The 19,300-nt window shown below is 37.0% G+C and overlaps 1 protein-coding gene across 1 annotated transcript; it reads right to left on the bottom strand.

Annotated features, from left to right (window-relative positions):
- Nucleotides 1-13,083: 13,083 nt before the first annotated feature.
- Nucleotides 13,084-13,466, bottom strand: LOC116911541 (ubiquitin-like). The gene has a single exon (XM_032915529.1). It carries the CDS (start codon nucleotides 13,372-13,374, stop codon nucleotides 13,141-13,143), a length of 234 nt encoding a protein of 77 aa, XP_032771420.1. The 5' UTR covers nucleotides 13,375-13,466; the 3' UTR covers nucleotides 13,084-13,140.
- Nucleotides 13,467-19,300: the final 5,834 nt, after the last annotated feature.

Genomic DNA, 19,300 nt, shown 5'->3' on the forward strand with positions numbered 1-19,300 from the left:
GTGTCTCTTTTTTCATTCAAAGGGCTTGATTTTTTGTGTATGGGGAAGTTCAAATCATTGTTCCTATTTCTTAGCCCTCCCCCCTCTGGGTTTCATTAACAAATCCATGTTTGTATAATTTTTAAATTTTTATTATATTAAATTAAATTTTACACAAAAATCTTTGAGTTGGAAAAAATAAGTATACTTATTTTGTGAGGCCAGAGACAGAAAAAATATTTTCTCCCCCTATGTGGGTCCCAGGTGATGGGAAGCATCTTAACACACTGAACTATCTTGCAAACCCTAGGTTTTCTTTAATTTGGTCTAAAATGTCTGGGATCCTTAAATCTACAATTTTCTAATCTTCATCCTTTACTAAACTCTTTAAACATTCTGCTTTTCATATCTTTTTTTCCCATTAACTTAAAGTACTTAAAGTAACTGTGCCTTCCACCAATTTTTTCACTTCTCAGCCCCTCTCCAGCACCTGTCATTTTACTCTGGGTTTGAAATGCTCACTCCAATAGTCTGAATATTCTGTATGAAAAAATCATTTTCTATTAAAAGAAAGGAAAAGAAAATAGAAATTGACAGAGAAAGGGAGGATTACATTTGTAGGAAGGAATAAGGTGATAGAGTACTCTAAAGGTAGTTTCTCCTTCAGTTAAAGAAAAAAAAAACATAAGATCAAATTAACATTCTATGAAAACCCTGAGATGTCTATGCACTCAGGTAGGCACTCAGTGATGTGAGTGCCTATGAATCTGCTGTGCTCCTGTAAGAAAGCACTCATTTACATTTTTATAAGTAGTCACAATGAACTAATTGTTTTTCAGAAATAGAAGTTGGTTATGTTGCTTTGATCTGTTATTAAGTCCATCTATGGTGTAAGATGTTTCTTCATATCTCTCCAGGAATAGTACCTCAGACATTACCATTTTTTTCATTAAATTCCTTCCTTTTTCTTAGTCTATGGCAGTGACTTCAACAGTATGTTGGTAGAAGTCCTTGTTGTTATTGTTGGTGGTGGTAATTATATCTTAAAGCTGACTAATTTTAGATAGGGAGATCAAAGGGTAAAAAGTCAAGAATGGTCTGATCAAACTCAGTGTGTTATTAAGACCTATTAAAATTTACTTGATTTAACACACTATGAAAATTACCTGTTAATAAAATATATTTTTCTCCAGAGCTGAGGACCGAACCCAGGGCCTTGTGCTTGCTAGGCAAGTGCTCTACCAATGAGCTAAATCCCCAACCCAAAATATATTTTAATATAACTCTTTTTACCTGTGTTGAATTTTTTTCTCAGGCATCAACACTGTATCTTTCTTGACTTTCCTGATTTCCTTGGATGATCAAACAATGATTAAAAGCAGCTTCAAAAAGAAAAAGGTGTATTGGCTAGTACTTCTGTAGCACAGTCCATCATAGACAGAAACCAAAGCAGGAGCTCAGAACTTGGACTGGTATTAGACACTGAAGCAGAAATATATTGTTCCTTACTGATTAACTCTCTCTGGCTTATTCAGACTCTTTGTTTATATAGCAGCAGTTTGCATAGCAGTGACACTGTCAACACTGAGGCTGATCTTTCTACATCAATTAGAAACTAAGAAAGTTCCCTCACCTTCTTGGTGATCCACAAGATCTTCTAGTAAGGGAATTTCTTGACGTGAGGCTCCCTCCATTCAGGTGTGTCAAATCAATAAGAAATTGACTAGAGCAGATTTATTTCCTTATAATTATCTTTCAAAAATCTTGACTTTATTTTTTATTGGTCTTATCCTGAGTATATCATGACTATTAATTTGTGACTTTGATGTGTAGAAACATCTGGAATTCAAAATATCCAAGGAAACAAAGTAACAAGTTAAGTTTCTCAATAAATTCCCATCCATTTCTCCTTTAAAATGCACAATGTCAAACTCAGTTGCTTTGGAAAACCATTATGTATCGATACAATTTCCTCATTAAGTTGCTTCAAATTTTGAAGGGGTTTGTTTGTTTGTTTGTTTGTGTTTTGTTGTTGGTTTTTGGTTTGTTTTTGTGTGTTTTCTAAATTTTAAAAGAGAGTCCACAAACATGTTTTGTCGTGGTCCAAGTCCCAAGTAATTTGAGCTTTTGTTGCTTGATATTGTTCTTGTTTCTACTACTCAGCACTGAAATTGCAATTCCTAAATAATATCCTGTATACAATAAATGAACAAGTATAAGTGACTTCCCAACAAAGCTTACTAAGAAAAACATGTTTTATCATGCTGGTCTTAATCTTTGAGGGATACTTTTCTAGCATATATTTTGTTAGAAAATATATGTTGATTATTGAGAAATCCAAAGTGTTAGACTCATGAGATGACTAAATATGTACAGGCAATTGTGGCCATACTGACAACATGAATTCCATCCCCCCACCTACATGATAGAAGAAAACTGACTCGTTGTTTACCTCTGATGTCCATTTGTTTACCATAGCACAACTGCATGAATAACACTCTCTCTCTCTCTCTCTCTCTCTCTCTCTCACACACACACACACACACACACACAAAGACACACACATAGAGATGCACAGATGCACCCAAAACACATGCAAATACTCAAAAATATAATTTTAAAATATGGAAAAGAAATTATTTAAGAAAAGAACATAACTGTTTCATTAAAGAAAACAATAGGTTAAAGTTCTTTGATACATTTAATGTATGAAATTTACAAAATAATAGCTATGTGAAGCAGTCCCTATACATACTGCCCCTAGTTGCATACATAACAGTTATTGATTTTTTGTTTCTTGAAAAATGATATATATTTACCATATATACTTCTTAGCAGTCATATTTTTAAAAAATATTTCATGACAGTAGTTCTATTTATCTTTGAAAACAATGCAATTACTGCAAAATGTTATGGTTTTAAAATATTGTCATATTACAAAAACATAAAAATACATTCACATTGTAGAATCATAATACATCAATTATTTTAGAAATATAATGTACATGAACCCATTCTCTGCATAAGATCTACTATCTATAATTTTAAAAAAATCTGAGATGCCAGGGACAACCTTATAAAAATTAGAATGCACATAATTTTTGTGTGCTTTAGAGAACTAAGTAAATTAAGCACTTGCCATACTATTTTTCTTTGACTTGAAAGTCATTAGAGAAAAATAATTACTTCCTACATAATATCTGAGATTGAAAGCCTTCACCTAGAGAGATGGGAAATGGTCCTACAGTGGTATCTCCAGATACCAGACATCCAGCTGCTGTGTGAATTGGCAAAGCAGTTTATCAAAAAGAAGTACCACTGTTGTAAATTAGCATATTATAATGATATTGGTTTAAAATATCTATCTGTGCTAAGTAAATTTCTAAAATAATTACAAAAATAAATGATGCCAACATCAAGGATGCTACCTTCAAACTTTTAAAATAGAGAGCAATGACAGAGTAGTTGGTGGTAAGTATAAAGTCTTAGAAAGAACTTTTGAAATAAAAAATTAGGGCTGGGACTACAGAATGAATATCTTGTATTTGTAATGTCCTGGATCCATTCTTTATGACGAAACAAAATAGTATAAGAAAAATTAAAGCCTTTGATGTGACTGGGTTGATGGCTTGGTTGGGCATGAAGGTATGAGCTCGTGATTCAGAGCCTTGGTGCCAATATGAGAAGCTGCAAAGTGACATGTAACTCATCGCAATTCTGAGGAGGCAGAGATGAGAGAATACCTGACAGCTATCCAGGCCAACTGTGAGGTCCAGATTCAGTGAGAAACTCAGTCACAAAGAAACTTCATAGTGACTAATTAAGGAAAGTAACTGATAATCACAGTAGATTTTGCAAACATGTATACACGCACGCACACACACACACACACACACACACGGATACACATGTACACACATGTATACTTGTACACAAAAATGAACACACATGTTTAAGTCTGTATATGTAAATCATACACACAAGTATACCTGCATGTACATATACAGAAATCATCACACTCACAAATAAAGAGAATGAATAAATAATTTTTAAACATCAGTGTTTCTGGCAATCAGAGGACAATTTTGGTCGTTGGTTATTGCTACCACGAGCTTCTGGCTCAGGGTCTCAGGCTTGTATGCAAGTTATTTTTACCTCAGAGGCATCTTTTTGGCCTTTTGTTTTGTTTTGTTTTGTTTGTTTTTGTTTTTGTTTTAATGAAAGAAAGAGAACAATATTAGATGAGATTCTTAAGAGGGTACCTTCATTAGAAGAGGTGACAGGACATCCCTGTGTGTGGCTTTTTAGATCTGTAGGTAGGGTATTTGAGGGTAAACTTTAGTGTGCATAGCCTTAGGTGCACAGTCACATCCTAGGTAGAATCAGCAGTTGAGGCTCAAGTAGGAGACAGTGACTTCCCAATTGCAAGAATCTTTCAATGGTTATAAGTTTTCTGACTAGATATTTAATATTCAGGAAGAACCTCAGCATTCATAAGATCAATAATCAGAATTTGTCTCTGAATATCTAAGGAAAATGAGGAAATTCATCTGGGCACCCATGAGACAGATACTTTCACTTTGGAAGTACAATTTAATAGGTTATCTTAGATATTAGGCAGAAATCCAGCCCCTGTACCGCCCCTGAGAATGGCCATAGAGTTGTTTCTAGTGGAAGAGGCATCTTTGAGGGAGGGTGAAAAATAAGAGCTAAATAGTTGCTCTTGGCAATTGTCTGTGGTAAAGTGTGGTAGGTATTGGGTGATATCTTCCTTTTCACCTTGCCTTTTTACCCCCTGCAACAGTGGAGTGAGGAAAGGGGATGAGTTTGTAATGCCCCTCATTGGTGGGAGAGTGGGCCCTGAAACTCAACTGGGCAACACAATGGAGCTTGTACTGATGGAAAAGGAATGGGTGAACCAGTCCCTTGATGACTATCTATAGGTACGGGTCATGGTGAACAGAATCTTGAAGACATGAGAGGAGAACTGACTTAGTTTCCTACCTATAGCAAAATTTGGTGTCCAGCCTGAACAGTGCTAGAGAGTTAGCCCTCATGGTGCAAATAAGGCAGAGCAAGTGGGCTGACTAGATCAGCTACCACCCATGCCAAGACCCAGGAATTTGAGTCATTTCACCCCCCAAATCTATAACATCTGTGAACTGTTTGGACACATGGAAGGGCTGGTTCTAATGATACAAAGCTGCAGGCTCTCAATGACACAGGGCAACAATAGGATAAACATGAAGAGTCCTGATGAGGATCAAATACTGATAGTGACACAGAATCCACAGATCTTGAACCAGTCCAATGAATCATTGCAATGGACATTTATAAGTAAAGATGTGTGGATAAAGGGAAATATTGAGCGATACACTACGGCTTCAACTACAAAATGTTTCCTATGCTCTGTTTTGTTTTATTTATTTATTCATTTTGTTCATGTGCTTTTACTTGGAGGTTTTCCAAGGGTAGAAGGGAATACCGGGTTACAGAGAAATGAGTGGGACTGGGAAACATGATAGGAAAGTCACAAAGAATCAATAACAAGTTAAAAAGACAAGTGAAAAGACAAAAACATTTCAAAATAAAAAAGTATAACCTGGTGTCTAAGAACATCATTTATAACCTTTACATGTATGCACTGTATAAGGAGACTTTTACAACTGAGTTATATATATACTGATATGCTATTATGAAATATCTTGGTCTACGATGATATTTGTATAAAATATTTCTAAGTGCTTTTGTTGTGGGACTATAAATTCTTCTTTGTATATAAAGATGAGTCCTGTCTATATTTCTCTTCTTTAGTACCATTCCATACATTTTCTTTGTCCTCACTTGCATATTTTTCACTGTTTTGATTAAACATGTAATAAGTCATCATCCCTTTTCTCAATCTAATTTTTAAATTTCCAATCTGTACAGAAATGCAAAGGGGTATGGGAATGGGAAATAGCTGCCAAAAGCCTTACTGAATTGCTTCAGTAGCTTCATCAGTTCAATGTTTGATTCTACGAATGGAGATAATGTCACTGGGGAAAGCAGATAGCTTTGTCAAGGTATTTGCAATAGGATGTTTTCTATTCACTTAAAAATGTTCTGTGTTAAACTGGAAAATATATATTTTATGTAGATCAAGCAGGAAAGTTAGAAAGGAGTTAATACTGATTACTGTTTTCCCAGAAGAGTAGTTTGATTTAATGAGCTCATTTCAGGGGATAAAACATCTGTAACATCAGCTGTAAGGAATATGACACTTTTGGCTTCTGTGGGCACCTGCATGGATGTATGCATGCTGCATACACACATAGACACATGGATTAAAAAAAAAGTAACAAAAGTGGGGCCAGAGATATTTCTTGTGCATAGAGTAGTTGGTGTGTTTTTGTTTTTCAATGAAACTAGATTTGGTTTCCAGAACTTGCATTGTGTCTAACAATCACCTTTAATTTCAGTTTTGCTTAAGAGCCAGAAATGTGATTCTTCATTTCATGATACTGACAAGAGTTTTCAACATTATTTTCTCATCAATGAATATGAAGTTGCCAGTGCTTTGGAAGAAATGCAGGTTGTTCATTTTGTCAAATGTATTACCTTCTAGTCCTAGTTCAATGAATATTTCTTTGGCAAGAAAGAATATTCAATTCCCTCATATTGTATTTTTTATTTTGAATTTTCTTTACTTTTCAGGTTTATATGACTTAAAGATTTTGTACTTGAAGCTATTAACTACTGAAATGACTGTCCTGACAGATAGTCTCACTGGTGCAATAGTAGCATGAACATTTTGGGAATAACTGACTACTTTTTTAATAGACTTAAATTCTTACTTCACAAAATAAAACCTATAAACATCACTATTAGCAAAGCAATACTCTAAGGATAGAAAAGTTAGATTCTAGGGAAGAATTTACTTACCAAATGATCATGGTATTAAATAGAATTCCAATGACTTATAACCATAGATCAATGCATCTTTTAAATATCTAATCAGCTTCTATTTCAATGACAAATATACAGAGATTGGCAACGAAGGTTCAGTAAAAGAGACTATAAGATTTTCACACATAAATAATACTTATACAATGTACCATCTACCAAAGTCCCAAGTATCATCAAGTAAAAGGGAATCAAAACTAGGTAAACCAACCAAGCATGGCTCTAACCACATAGCAGAGGAAAGCCTTGTCAGACATCAGAAGGAGAGGTCCTTGATCTTGTGAATGCTTGGTGCACCAGTGAAGGGAAATGCCAGAGCAGGGAGGTAGAGTCAGGGATGGGGGAGACATCCTGATAGAAGCAGAGGGAGGGTGATGGGTTGGCAGTTTCTGGAGGGGAAACCGGGAAAGGGAATAACATTTGAAATGTAAACAAATAAAATATCCAATTTAAAAAAAAGAAAAAATTAGGTAAAACTGTAGGCAACAGATGAATAAAAAGTAGAGTTCTCAAAATCAGAAATGAAAAGGGAGACATAACTACAGAAACAGAGGAAATTAAAAACACCATCAGATCCTACTACAAAAGCCTATATTCAACAAAACTTTAAAATCTGCAGGAAATGGACAATTTCCTAGACAGATACCAGGTACTGAAATTAAATCAGGAACAGATAAAACATTTAAACAACCCCATAACTCCTAAAGAAATAGAAGCGGTCATTAAATATCTCCCAACCAAAAAGCGCCCAGGTCCAGATGGGTTCTGTGCAGAATTCCATCAAACCTTCATAGAAGAACTCATACCAATACTATCCAAACTTTCCACAAAATTAAAACAGATGGAGCACTACCTAATTCCTTCAATGAAGCCACAATTACTCTCATACCTAAAGCACACAAAGACCCAACAAAGAAAGAGAACTTCAGACCAATTTCCCTTATGAATATCGATGCAAAAGTACTCAATAAAATTCATGCAAACTGAATCCAAAAACAAATCAAAACAATCATCCATCATGATCAAGTAGGCTTCATCCCAGGCATGCAGGGATGGTTTACTATATGGAAAACCATCAACGTAATCCACAATATAAACAAACGGAAAGATAAAAACCACATGACCATTTCATTAGATGCTGAAGAAGCATTTAACACAGTTCATAACCCCTTCATAATAAAAGTCCTGGAAAAAATAGGTATTCAAGGCCCATACCTAAGCACAGTAAAAGACATATATAGGAAAGCAGTTGCTAACATTAACTAAATGGAGAGAAACTTGAAGGAATCCCAGTAAAGTCAGGGAGTAGACAAGGCTGCCCACTCTCTCCCTATTTATTTAATATAGTTCTTGAAATTCTAGGCAGAGAAAACAGACAACAAAAGGAGATCAAGGGGATACAGATTGGAAAAGAAGTCAAAATATCACTATTTGCAGATGATATGATAGTATATTTAAGTGATCCCAAAAGTTCCACCAGAGAACGCTAAAGCTGATAAACAACTTCAGCAAAGTGGCTGGGTATAAAATTAACATAAAGAAATCAGTAGCCTTCCTCTACACAAAAGAGAAACAAGCCGAGAAAGAAATTAGGGAAATAACAACCTTCAAATAATATAAAATACCTTGGCAAGTAAAAAAATCTTTACAATAAGAACTTCAAGCCTCTGAAGAAAAAAACTGAAGAAGATCTCAGAAGATGGAAAGATCTCCCATGCTCATGGATTGGCCAGGATTAATATAGTAAAAATGGCCATTTTACCAAAAGCAATCTACAGATTCAATGCAATCCCCATCAAAATACCAATCCAATTCTTCAAAGAGTTAGACAGAACAATTTGCACATTCATCTGGAATAACAAAAAACCCAGGATAGCTAAAACTATCCTCAACAATAAAATGACTTCTGGGGGAATCATTATCCCTGAACACAAGCAATATTAAGGAGCAATAGTGATAAAAAATGCATGGTATTTGTACAGAGACAGACAGGTAGACCAGTGGAATAGCATTGAAGACCCAGAAATGAAGCCACACAACTATGTTCACTTCATTTTTGACAAAGGAGCCAAAACCATCCAATGGAAAAAAAGATAGAATTTTCAGCAAATGGTGCTGGATCAACTGAAGGTCAACATTTAGAAGAATGCATATCGATTTATGCTTATCACCCTGTACAAACCTTAACTCCAAGTGGATCAATGACCTCCACATCAAACCAGATACACTCAAACTAATAGAAGAAAAAATGGGGAAACATCTCTAACACATGGGCACTGGAGAAAATTTCCTGAATAAAACACCAATGGCTTATGCCCTAAGATCAAGAATCGACAAATGGGATTTCATAAAACTGCAAATCTTCTGTAAGGCAAAGGACACTGTGGTTAGGACAAAATGACAACCAACAGATTGGAACAGATCTTTACCAATCCTTAAACAGATAGAGGGCTTATATCCAAAATATAAAAAGAACTCAAGAAGTTAGAATGCAGGGAGAGAAATAACCCTACTAACAATGGATTTCATAACTAAAAAAGAATTTACAGCTGAGGAATGCCAAATGGCTGAGAAACACCTAAAGAAATGTTCAACATCTTTAGTCATAAGGGAAATGCAAATCAAAACAACCCTGAGATTTCACCTCACAGCAGTGAGAATGGCTAAGATCAACAACTCAGGTGACAACAAATGCTGGTGATGATGTGGAGAAAGAGGAATACTCCTCCATTGTTGGTGGGATTGCAGACTGGTACAACCATTCTGGAAATCAGTCTGGAGGTTCCTCAGAAAATTGGACATTGAACTGCCTGAGGACCCATACCTCTCTTGGGCATATACCCACAAGATGCCCCAACATATAAAAAAGACAGGTGCTCCACTATGTTCATAGCAGCCTTATTTATAATAGCCAGAAGCTGGAAACAACCCAGATGCCCTTCAACAGAGGAATGGATACAGAAAATGTGGTACATCTACACAATGGAATATTACTCAGCTACCAAAAACAATGACATTATGAAATTCACAGGCAAATCGATGGAACTGGAAAATGTCATCCTGAGTGAGGTAACCCAATCACAGAAAAACACACATGGTATGCATTCATTGATAATTGGCTATTAGCCCAAATGCTTGAATTACCCTAGTTTCACAGAAACTCAAGAAGGATGACCAAAATGTGAATGTTTCACTCCTTCTTTAAAAGGGGAACAAGAATACCCTTGGCAGAGAATATGGAGGCAAAGTTTAAAATAGAGGCAGAAGGAACACCCATTCAGAGCCTGCCCCACATGTGGCTCATACTTATATAGCCACCCAATTAGATAAGATGGATGAAGCAAAGAAGTGCACTCTGGCAGGAACTGGATGTAGATCTCTCCTGAGAGACACAGCCAGAATACAGCAAATATATACAAATAAATACAGCGAATGCCAGCAGCTATCCACTGAACTGAAAACACGACCCCTGTTGAAGGAATCAGAGAAAGGACTGGAAGAGCATGAAGGGGCTCGATACCCCATGTGAACAACAATGCCAACCAACCAGAGCTTCCAGGAACTAAGGCACTACCCAAAGACTATAAATGGACTGACCCTGGCCTCCAACCTCATAGATAGCAATGAATAGCCTAGTAAGAGCAGCAGTGGAAAGGGAAGCCCTTGGTCCTGCCAAGACTGAACCCTCAGTGAACATGATTGTTGGGGGGAGGGCAGTAATGGGCAGAGGATTTGGAGGGGAACACGCATATAGAAGGGGAATGGGAGGGGTTAGGGAGGTGTTGGCCCCGGAAACCTGGAAGGGGAATAGCGATCGAAATGTAAATAAATACTCAAGTTAATGAAGATAAAAAAGTGGACAAGTTAGGTGAAATACAAAGTTATGTTTATGAATCTCAGTATTCTCATAAAATTATCGGGAGACTAAAAGTATGTCAGTTTTTTTTCCCCTTGGTTTCCTAAAAGAGACACAAATGGTATGTACTAGAAATCAAAACAGGGCATTTTAAAAACCCTACATTTTTCTATGATTGGAGTGAAAAAAGTAGAATTTCCTCAGGTGTTAGATTTTTCTATAATTTATTAACATTACATTAAGAGCAGTATATGCTTTTTTTTTTTTCTTTTCTTTTCTTTTTTTTTTTTTTTTTTTTTTTTTTCAGAGCTGGAGACCGAACCCAGGGCTTTGCACTTTTTAGGCAAGCGTTCTACCGCTGAGCTAAATCCCCAACCCTCAGTATATGCTTTTTATTTTATTACAAAGTCACCAAAATTTTCACTTCCTGATAGAGATTTGATCTCAGCACAATAATAGGACCAGAAAGACAGTTTTGCGTTTATCTTTAGCTCTTGATGCCCAGGAACAAAAAAGGTGTAAACCTCAGACAAGAAAAATCTCAGGAGCACTAATTTTCTACAGCTTATTGTGGTGATTTGAATAAAAAATTCCCCCCACAGTCCCATAAGGAGTGGGACTCTTAAATTATATAGCCATGTGTGAGTAGGTGTAGCCTTTTGGAGGAAGTGTATCACTGGTTTCAGAGGCCCAAAACAAGTCTTCAGAAGCTTAGCTTTGGGTTTTTGAAGCCCAAAACAGGACTTGTTACATTTTTTCATGATGCCTACTGATGCAGATGTAGAACGTTTAGTTAACCATTTAACACCATATCTGTATTCTTCCTACCCTACTTCTTACCTTATGAACACTGGAGTAAACCTCTGAACTGTATGTAAACCCCAATTAAATTATATTCTTTGTAAGAGTTTAGACGATCTTAGTGTCTCTTCACAGCAAAAGACATACTAAGACACCAATGGAAGCCATGTATCTTATCTATGAATCTCTAACCATTTCAACTATTCACTGTACCAAACTCCTTACAAAATTGCAATTATTAAGAGCATGGGTCTTTTCCTCAAAATATTTTCTTATGTAGACATTTTCTTAGTAAAAAGTGAAATTGGAAATGGTATGGTTATTTTGTAATGTCCATGAAAACCTTTTGAAATGTTCTTTTCTCCTGGATGAAGTATAGTATACTAGATAACACAGCATCATACTGAGATTTAGCCTTTTGACACAGACACACTAACATGCTTTACAACTTTGCTCAATATGCTTCACTTCTGAAGATTCCTATTTCCTCATTTGTGTTGTTTGTGCAAAAGACATCTGCTTTCTTTGGATGTTGTGTGAACTGTACTTGTGTCACTGGATCTCATCATCCATAATGCAGAAAATTCCCAGAAACAGCAGAGTATTTGTTCAACACTACATTTTTAGAAACACCTTAGACTCTCCAATCAGGGACTCAAAATAGGAACTCTAAACTGCAAGTGTAAGGGGCTGCAGAAATATCTCAGACTTTAAGAGCACTGGTTCCTGTTAGAGATAAACATTTCCCAGCACTATCAAGGCACTTCTGTCTATCTGTCACTCATGCTAAAAAGGATTTGAAAGACTATTCTGGTCTCCCAAACATTGTAAGCGGACATGAATAATGACAAACACCCATACACATGAAATAATGATGAAATTTTTAAAAATTAAGTTATTTACATGGGGACTGGAGAGATGACCCAGTGATTAAAAGCACTGACTGCTCTTCCAGAGGTCCTGAATTAAATTCTCAGCAACAACATGGTAGTTCAAAACCATCTGTGATGGGATCTGATGCCCTCTTCTGGTGTGTCTGAAGACAGCTACAGTGTACTCATTTTCATAAAATAATTAATTATTAAAAGATACTTAAAATAACTACTGTATCCTCATAAAATATTAGTAGATATGTGGCATCTCCCAGTCCAAAAATTTCAGCACAGAAATAGCATGCATGTGCAATAGGTACATGTTTCTGTGACTGAATGTTTCTCACTTCATCCAAAATCTATAATGTGCTTTCCAGGGTTAAAGAGAAGGCTCAGTAGGTAAAGTACTTAGTGTAATCACATTCAAATATTGACTTTGGATTCCCAGATGACAAAGATAAACATACACAATAGAATATTGTCTTAGTTAGGGTTTTAAAGCTGTGAAAAGACACTATGACTATGACAAACCCTTTTTTTTTATTATCATGCAACAAAACTTTTATTAACATTTTTAACAGAAGATCAGCTATTACTGAAACTTGTAATTTCTAAACTTAAATTGGGGCAAATGGCTAGAGTGCAGAGCAATGCCATCAGTGCCTTCCGGGAATGCAGACTGAAGAATTAATAGTCAACCCTCAGGCGGAGGACCAGTTGCAGGGTTGACTTTTTCTGGATGTTGTAGTCAGAGAGGGTGCGGCCATCTTCCAGCTGCTTGCCAGCAAAGATGAGCCTCTGCTGGTCAGGGGGGATGCCCTCCTTATCCTGGATCTTGGCCTTCACGTTCTCGATGGTGTCACTGGGCTCCACCTCCAGGGTGATGGTCTTGCCGGTCAGGGTCTTCAGGAAGATTTGCATTTTGACCTGTTAACGAATGCGATGAAGGCACAAACCGCCCAGCGCGTCGAAACACCCTCACAGAAAGACCTCGGATCCGGACAAAGCCTCTTGTCACTTGACTATGACAACTCTTATAAAGACAACATTTAATTGGGGCTGGCTGAAAAGTTCTGTCCATTATCATTAAGGCAGGAACATGGCAGCATCCAGGTAGGCATGGTGCAGGAGGAACTGAGAGTTCTACATCTTCATCTGGATGCTGCTAGCAGAATACTGACATCCAGGCAGCTAGGGTGAGGATCTTAAGCCCATACCTACAGTGAACCACATAGTCCAAAAAGGACACACCTCCTAATAGTGCCACTCCCTGGTCCAAGCATATACAAACTATTACACATATGTTTGCAACTTAAGTGTTGGGGATTGGTTAAAGACTAGGAGTTCATCGATACTCATGGACATTACAGCCTAACTGAAATGCAAAGCTTCCGGTTCAGTGATATATATATATTCTGATAGATATATATTCTGTCTCAGGTAATAAGGTGCATAATTAAAAATCAACATTTGACCCCCCTCTTTGAACATATGAACTCACACATGAATTTACCCAAAATATCCTAAAATAATAAAATAATAAAATTTAAATTTTTTCCTCACATTTTAAAATACACACACACACACACACACACACACACACACACACACACACACCAAGAGTACAATGAATGTTGAACTTCTTTTCCTATCAGTAAAACTGCACTAAGTCAATTTTATTAGACAAGTACACACAAAGAATGGAACAATTGAACAATGTATGCCAAGGATTCTTGTCTTGAAAGGGAATGGTAAACATGTAAAATTAGAAGCTCCTCAAGCTTTGCCCTAACTGTTTTCTCTTTGTTCATGTAGGTATGAACAAAGAATAAGAGCAATTTCAAAAGTTTAATATACATGAATTTTGTTATGTAAACACTGAATAAGTTTACTGAATTTGGGGTAGGATGATGGAAAAGGGGACACTCAATGAGGCTGATGACTATACCTGAGCACACGAACTAGTCAGAATGAAAGCAATTTTAAAAACAGAGACAACTTTCAAATGCTTGACATTCAGATTGCATTGTGACCATTTAATGCAATTTTTAATGTTGTAGTGAGAACACTTCCCAAATATAAAACTATTTCATTTTACTTCTAACTCTAAATTTGATATGGTTATGAGTTATATTATAAATATCTGATATGTAGCATAGCTGCTTTGTGACTTCTCTGAACCTGAGAATTGTTACCTAGAGGGGTAAGGAACCACAAATTGAGAACCATTACACTCATGTATAGACTACCATCTTGTTACCTTATTCTATAATGGTAAGTATGTAAAGTTTCATAACTCTTCATACACACTTTTTTCTTCACCATGAAAAGGATCAGTTTGAATGTAGAATTTATTTAGATGTTGATGGATTATTTTAGGGATCTTTCACTTAAAAATTAGAGCATAATTATGGAAGCAATTATTGTTCAATGACAAAGTTCTTTTGAAACCATCTAAGGAAGTATTTATACCAACCAGTACACTGTTTAACAATAAAAGAACTGGTCTAAAACAGAGCAGAACCAAGTACAGCAGGAGTAAAGAGCATCGATGAGCTATAAAATTGTACCCAGTATATAGTGTGAATATATTTGTCATTCAAACTCACTTCATTCACTGCTGTACAGCTACTGACCAAACAACTTTGAATGAAAGGGATGGCAACTTTGGAATCTCGGACTAAAATTAAGAATATTTTTCCACTTCATATAGAATTTTATAAATTTTTGACATTGACAGTTATTTCACTTAGTACCTTCTTATTTGAAATATTATTGCTTTCTGCCCATATATCTATTGACATATTTTATTTTCTTTTTAAATGTGCATTTATATGAGGGAGAGAGCAGAGATATGTGCACAGATACAATGGTGCCAGCAAAGGGCAGAAGAGACTATTAGTCCCCTTGGAACTAAAGTTACCACATGACCTGACAATGGGATCTGAAAAACTTGTGGAGGGGAAAGGTGATCAAGGGTACAAATCTTCAAATTGGAAGAGAAACTTATTGGTACATTGCATGGTGTTGATATAATATTTGATAATGTCTACTTAAAACTTTCTAGAATGTGCCATAATTAGTTATTGCTCTAAAATAGAGCAGTTGAGCAGCATGTGTGAGATTTTGGGTTCAATCTCCAGTACTAACAAAAATTAACTGAATATAAATAAAAATTCTTTTTTATCTAAATCTTTATTAAATTTCGTATTCTTTTTTACATTTCAATTGTTATTCACTTTCCCTGTTTCCAGATGAACATTCCCCTAACCCCTCCTCCTCCCTTTCTATATGGGTTTTCCTCTCCCCATCCTCTCCCATTACTGCCATCCCCCTAACAATCCCATTCACTGGGGGTTCAGTCTTCGCAGGACTAAGGGCTTCCCCTTCCACTGGTGCCCTTACTAGGCTATTCATTGCTATCTATGTAGTTGGAGGCCAGGGTCAGTCCATGTATAATCTTTAAGTAGTAGCATAGTCCCTGGAAGCTCTGGTTGGTTGGCATTGTTGTTCGTATGGGGTCTCAAGCCCCTTCAAGCTCTTTAATCCTTTCTCTGAATCCTTTAACGGGGGTCCCGTTCTCAGTCCCATGGTTTGCTGCTGGCATTCGCCTAAATATTTGCCTTTTTCTGACTGTGTTTCTCAGGAGAGGTCTATATCCAGTTCCTGTCAGCCTGCACTTCTTTGCTTCATCCATCTTATCTAGTTTGTTGGCTGTATGAGATGGCTCAGCCATTAAAGGCTAGGCTCACAACCAAATAAAAATTCTTAAAAGAATATATTTGAAGTATTCTTTCAAAATATCAACATAGATATACGAAATATGCCAATTTAATAATTCAACAACACATTGTCTTAGCTATGTTTCTATTGCTGTGATAACATAACCAAAATCAACCCAGGGAGAAAAAATTATCTTGTATTATAGTTTAAAGTCAATCATGCAAAGAAGTCATAGCAAATACTCACACCAAGAATCCAGAGGCAGGAACTGAACTAGAATCCATGAAAGAATGTTGATTACTGGATTACCCTTATAGCCTGTTCATCCTCCTTATTATATACTCTAGGACTACCTGCCTATGAGGCACTGTTCAAGTAAGCAAGGCTCTCCCTAACACATAATTCACTAATGAAGAAAATACTCCACCAACTTGGCAATATGCCCATTCAATGACATTTTATCAACTAAATTTCAATATCTCAGATGACACATGTTTGTGTTAAGTTAGTAAAAACCTAACCAAGGAAGATATTCTGTGACTTCAGGACAGACTGCCACCTCTGCACACCTCTGCCTACATGCCTGGTCCAAGAGGAAACTGCACAGTGCCTCTGGACAAAGGGATGTAGAAACAGACAGCTGCCAGTATCCATGGTTCTGGTCTGTGCCCAGGAATGAACTGAACTGGCCAGACAGCTTCCTGCAGCCAAATACCAAGGAGGAGAGAGCTGGACCCTCAGAAGTTAGGACACTCTTGAGAAGTCAGAGGAGACTACCCTCTGCCCACAGTCCAACAAAAGAGGGAATCCCATAGTGCCAACTGTGCCTGCTGGTTGCAAGTACATAGGAACAATCAGAGGCAGGACCCTTTCATTCCTGCTCACACCTAGAGCTGAGAGTCTCCAGGTGTGCTGATACACATGAAATCAGAGCACACATTCTCAGAAAAGGCTGAAAAAGAAACAGGAATACAGTTCTAAAAGAGGGCTGACGCAGAGGCCTACAGTAGGGTCAAGTCACTGTCAGAAGCAGCAAGAGAAGCAAACACCAGAAACAACCCAATGGCTAGAGGCAAGTGCAGGAACCTAAGCAACAGAAACCAAGACTACCTGGCACCATCGAAGCCAAGTTCTCCCACGAAAGAAAATACTGGATATCCAAACACAACATGAAAGCAAGATTTAGATTTAAAATCAAATTATTTGATAATGACGGAGGACTTTAAGAAAGACATAAGAACTCCGTTAAAGAAGTGCAGGAAAACACAAGTAAAAAAGTTGATGCCCTTAGAGAGGAAACACAAAAATCCCTGAAAGAATTACAGGAAAACACAAGCAAACAAGTGAAGGAATTGAAAATGGAAATATAAACAATAAAGCAAGCAAAAAGAGACACAATCGTGGATATAGGAAACCTAAGGAAGAGACAAGGAGCCAAAGATACCAGCATCACCACGAGAATATAAGAGATAGAAGAGAGAATCTCAGGGGCAGAAGATACCATGGAAAATACTGATACAACTGTCAAAGACAATGTAAAACACAAAAAGCTCTTAACCAAAAACATACAGGAAATCCAGGACACAATAAGAAGATCAAACCTAAGGATAATATGTATAGAAGAAATTGAAGACTCCCAATTTAAAGGGCCAGTAAGTATACTCAACAAAATTATAGAAGAAAACTTCCCTAACCTAAAGAAAGAGATGCCCACAAACATACAAGAAGCCTACGGAACTTCAAATAGATTGAACCAGAAGAGAAATTCTTCCCATCACATAATAGTTAAAACACCAAATGCACAAAACAAAGAATATAAAAAGCAGTAAGGCTAAAAGGTCAAATGACATATAAAGGCATACCTATAAGAATTATGCCAGAATTCCCACCAGAGACTATGAGAGACAGAAGATCCTGGACAGATGTCATACAGACACTAGGAGAACACAATGCCAGCCCAACTTACTATATCCAGAAAAACTGTCAGTTAACATAGATGGCAAACCAAGATAATCCATAAAAAATCAAATTTACACAATATCTTTCTACAAATCCAATCCTACAATGGATAACAGATCGAAAACTCCAATACAAGGAGAGAAACTACAGTGTACAAAAAGCAAGAATATAATTTCCTGAGACACCGCCAGAACCGGAAGGGACTGACGGGATAAACAGTTCTCTGCACCCAAATCCATGGGAGGGAGAGCTAAAACTTCAGAGAGGCAGACACACCTGGGAAACCAGAAGAGACTACATTCTGCCCACATCTCTGACCTCAGAGGAAAACACCAAACACCATCTGGAAACCTGGTGCACAGAAGCTCCCGGAAAGGGCGCTGCAGATCTTCCTGGTTGCTGCCCCCATGGAGAGCTCATAAGCAACACCCCACGAGCAAACTTTAGCCTCAGGACCACAGGTAATACAAACCTACCTGCTCCAAGCGAACTGCCTGGGGAACTCAAGACCCAGGCCCACAGGAACAGCTGAAGATAGGAAAAAATAGACGCCCGAAAGCAGAACACTCTGTTCCCGTAACTGGCTGAAAGAAAATAGGAAAACAGGTCTACTGCACTCCTGACACACAGGCTTATAGGACAGTCTAGCCACTGTCAGAAATAGAAGAACAAAGTAACACTAGAGATAATCTGATGGCGAGAGGCAAGCGCAGGAGCCCAAGCAACAGAAACCAAGACTACATGGTATCATCTCAGCCCAATTCTCCCACCAAAGCAAACAGAGAATATCCAAACACACCAGAAAAGCAAGATCTAGTTTCAAAATCATATTTGATCATGATGCTGGAGGACTTCAAGAAAGACATGAAAACTCCCTTAGAGAAAAACAGGAAAATATAAATAAACAAGTAGAAGCCTACAGAAAGGAATCACAAAAATCCCTGAAAGAATTTCAGGAAAACATAAATAAACAAGTAGAAGCCTATAGAGAGGAATCACAAAAATCCCTGAAAGAATTACAGGATAACACAATCAAACAATTGAAGGAATTAAAAATGGAAATAGAAGCAATCAAGAAAGAACACATGGAAACAACCCTGGATATAGAAAACCAAAGGAAGAGACAAAGAGCCGTAGATACAAGCATCACCAACAGAATACAAGA

Source organism: Rattus rattus, chromosome 10 (genome assembly GCF_011064425.1).
Source record: "Rattus rattus isolate New Zealand chromosome 10, Rrattus_CSIRO_v1, whole genome shotgun sequence".
Lineage (NCBI taxonomy): Eukaryota > Metazoa > Chordata > Mammalia > Rodentia > Muridae > Rattus > Rattus rattus.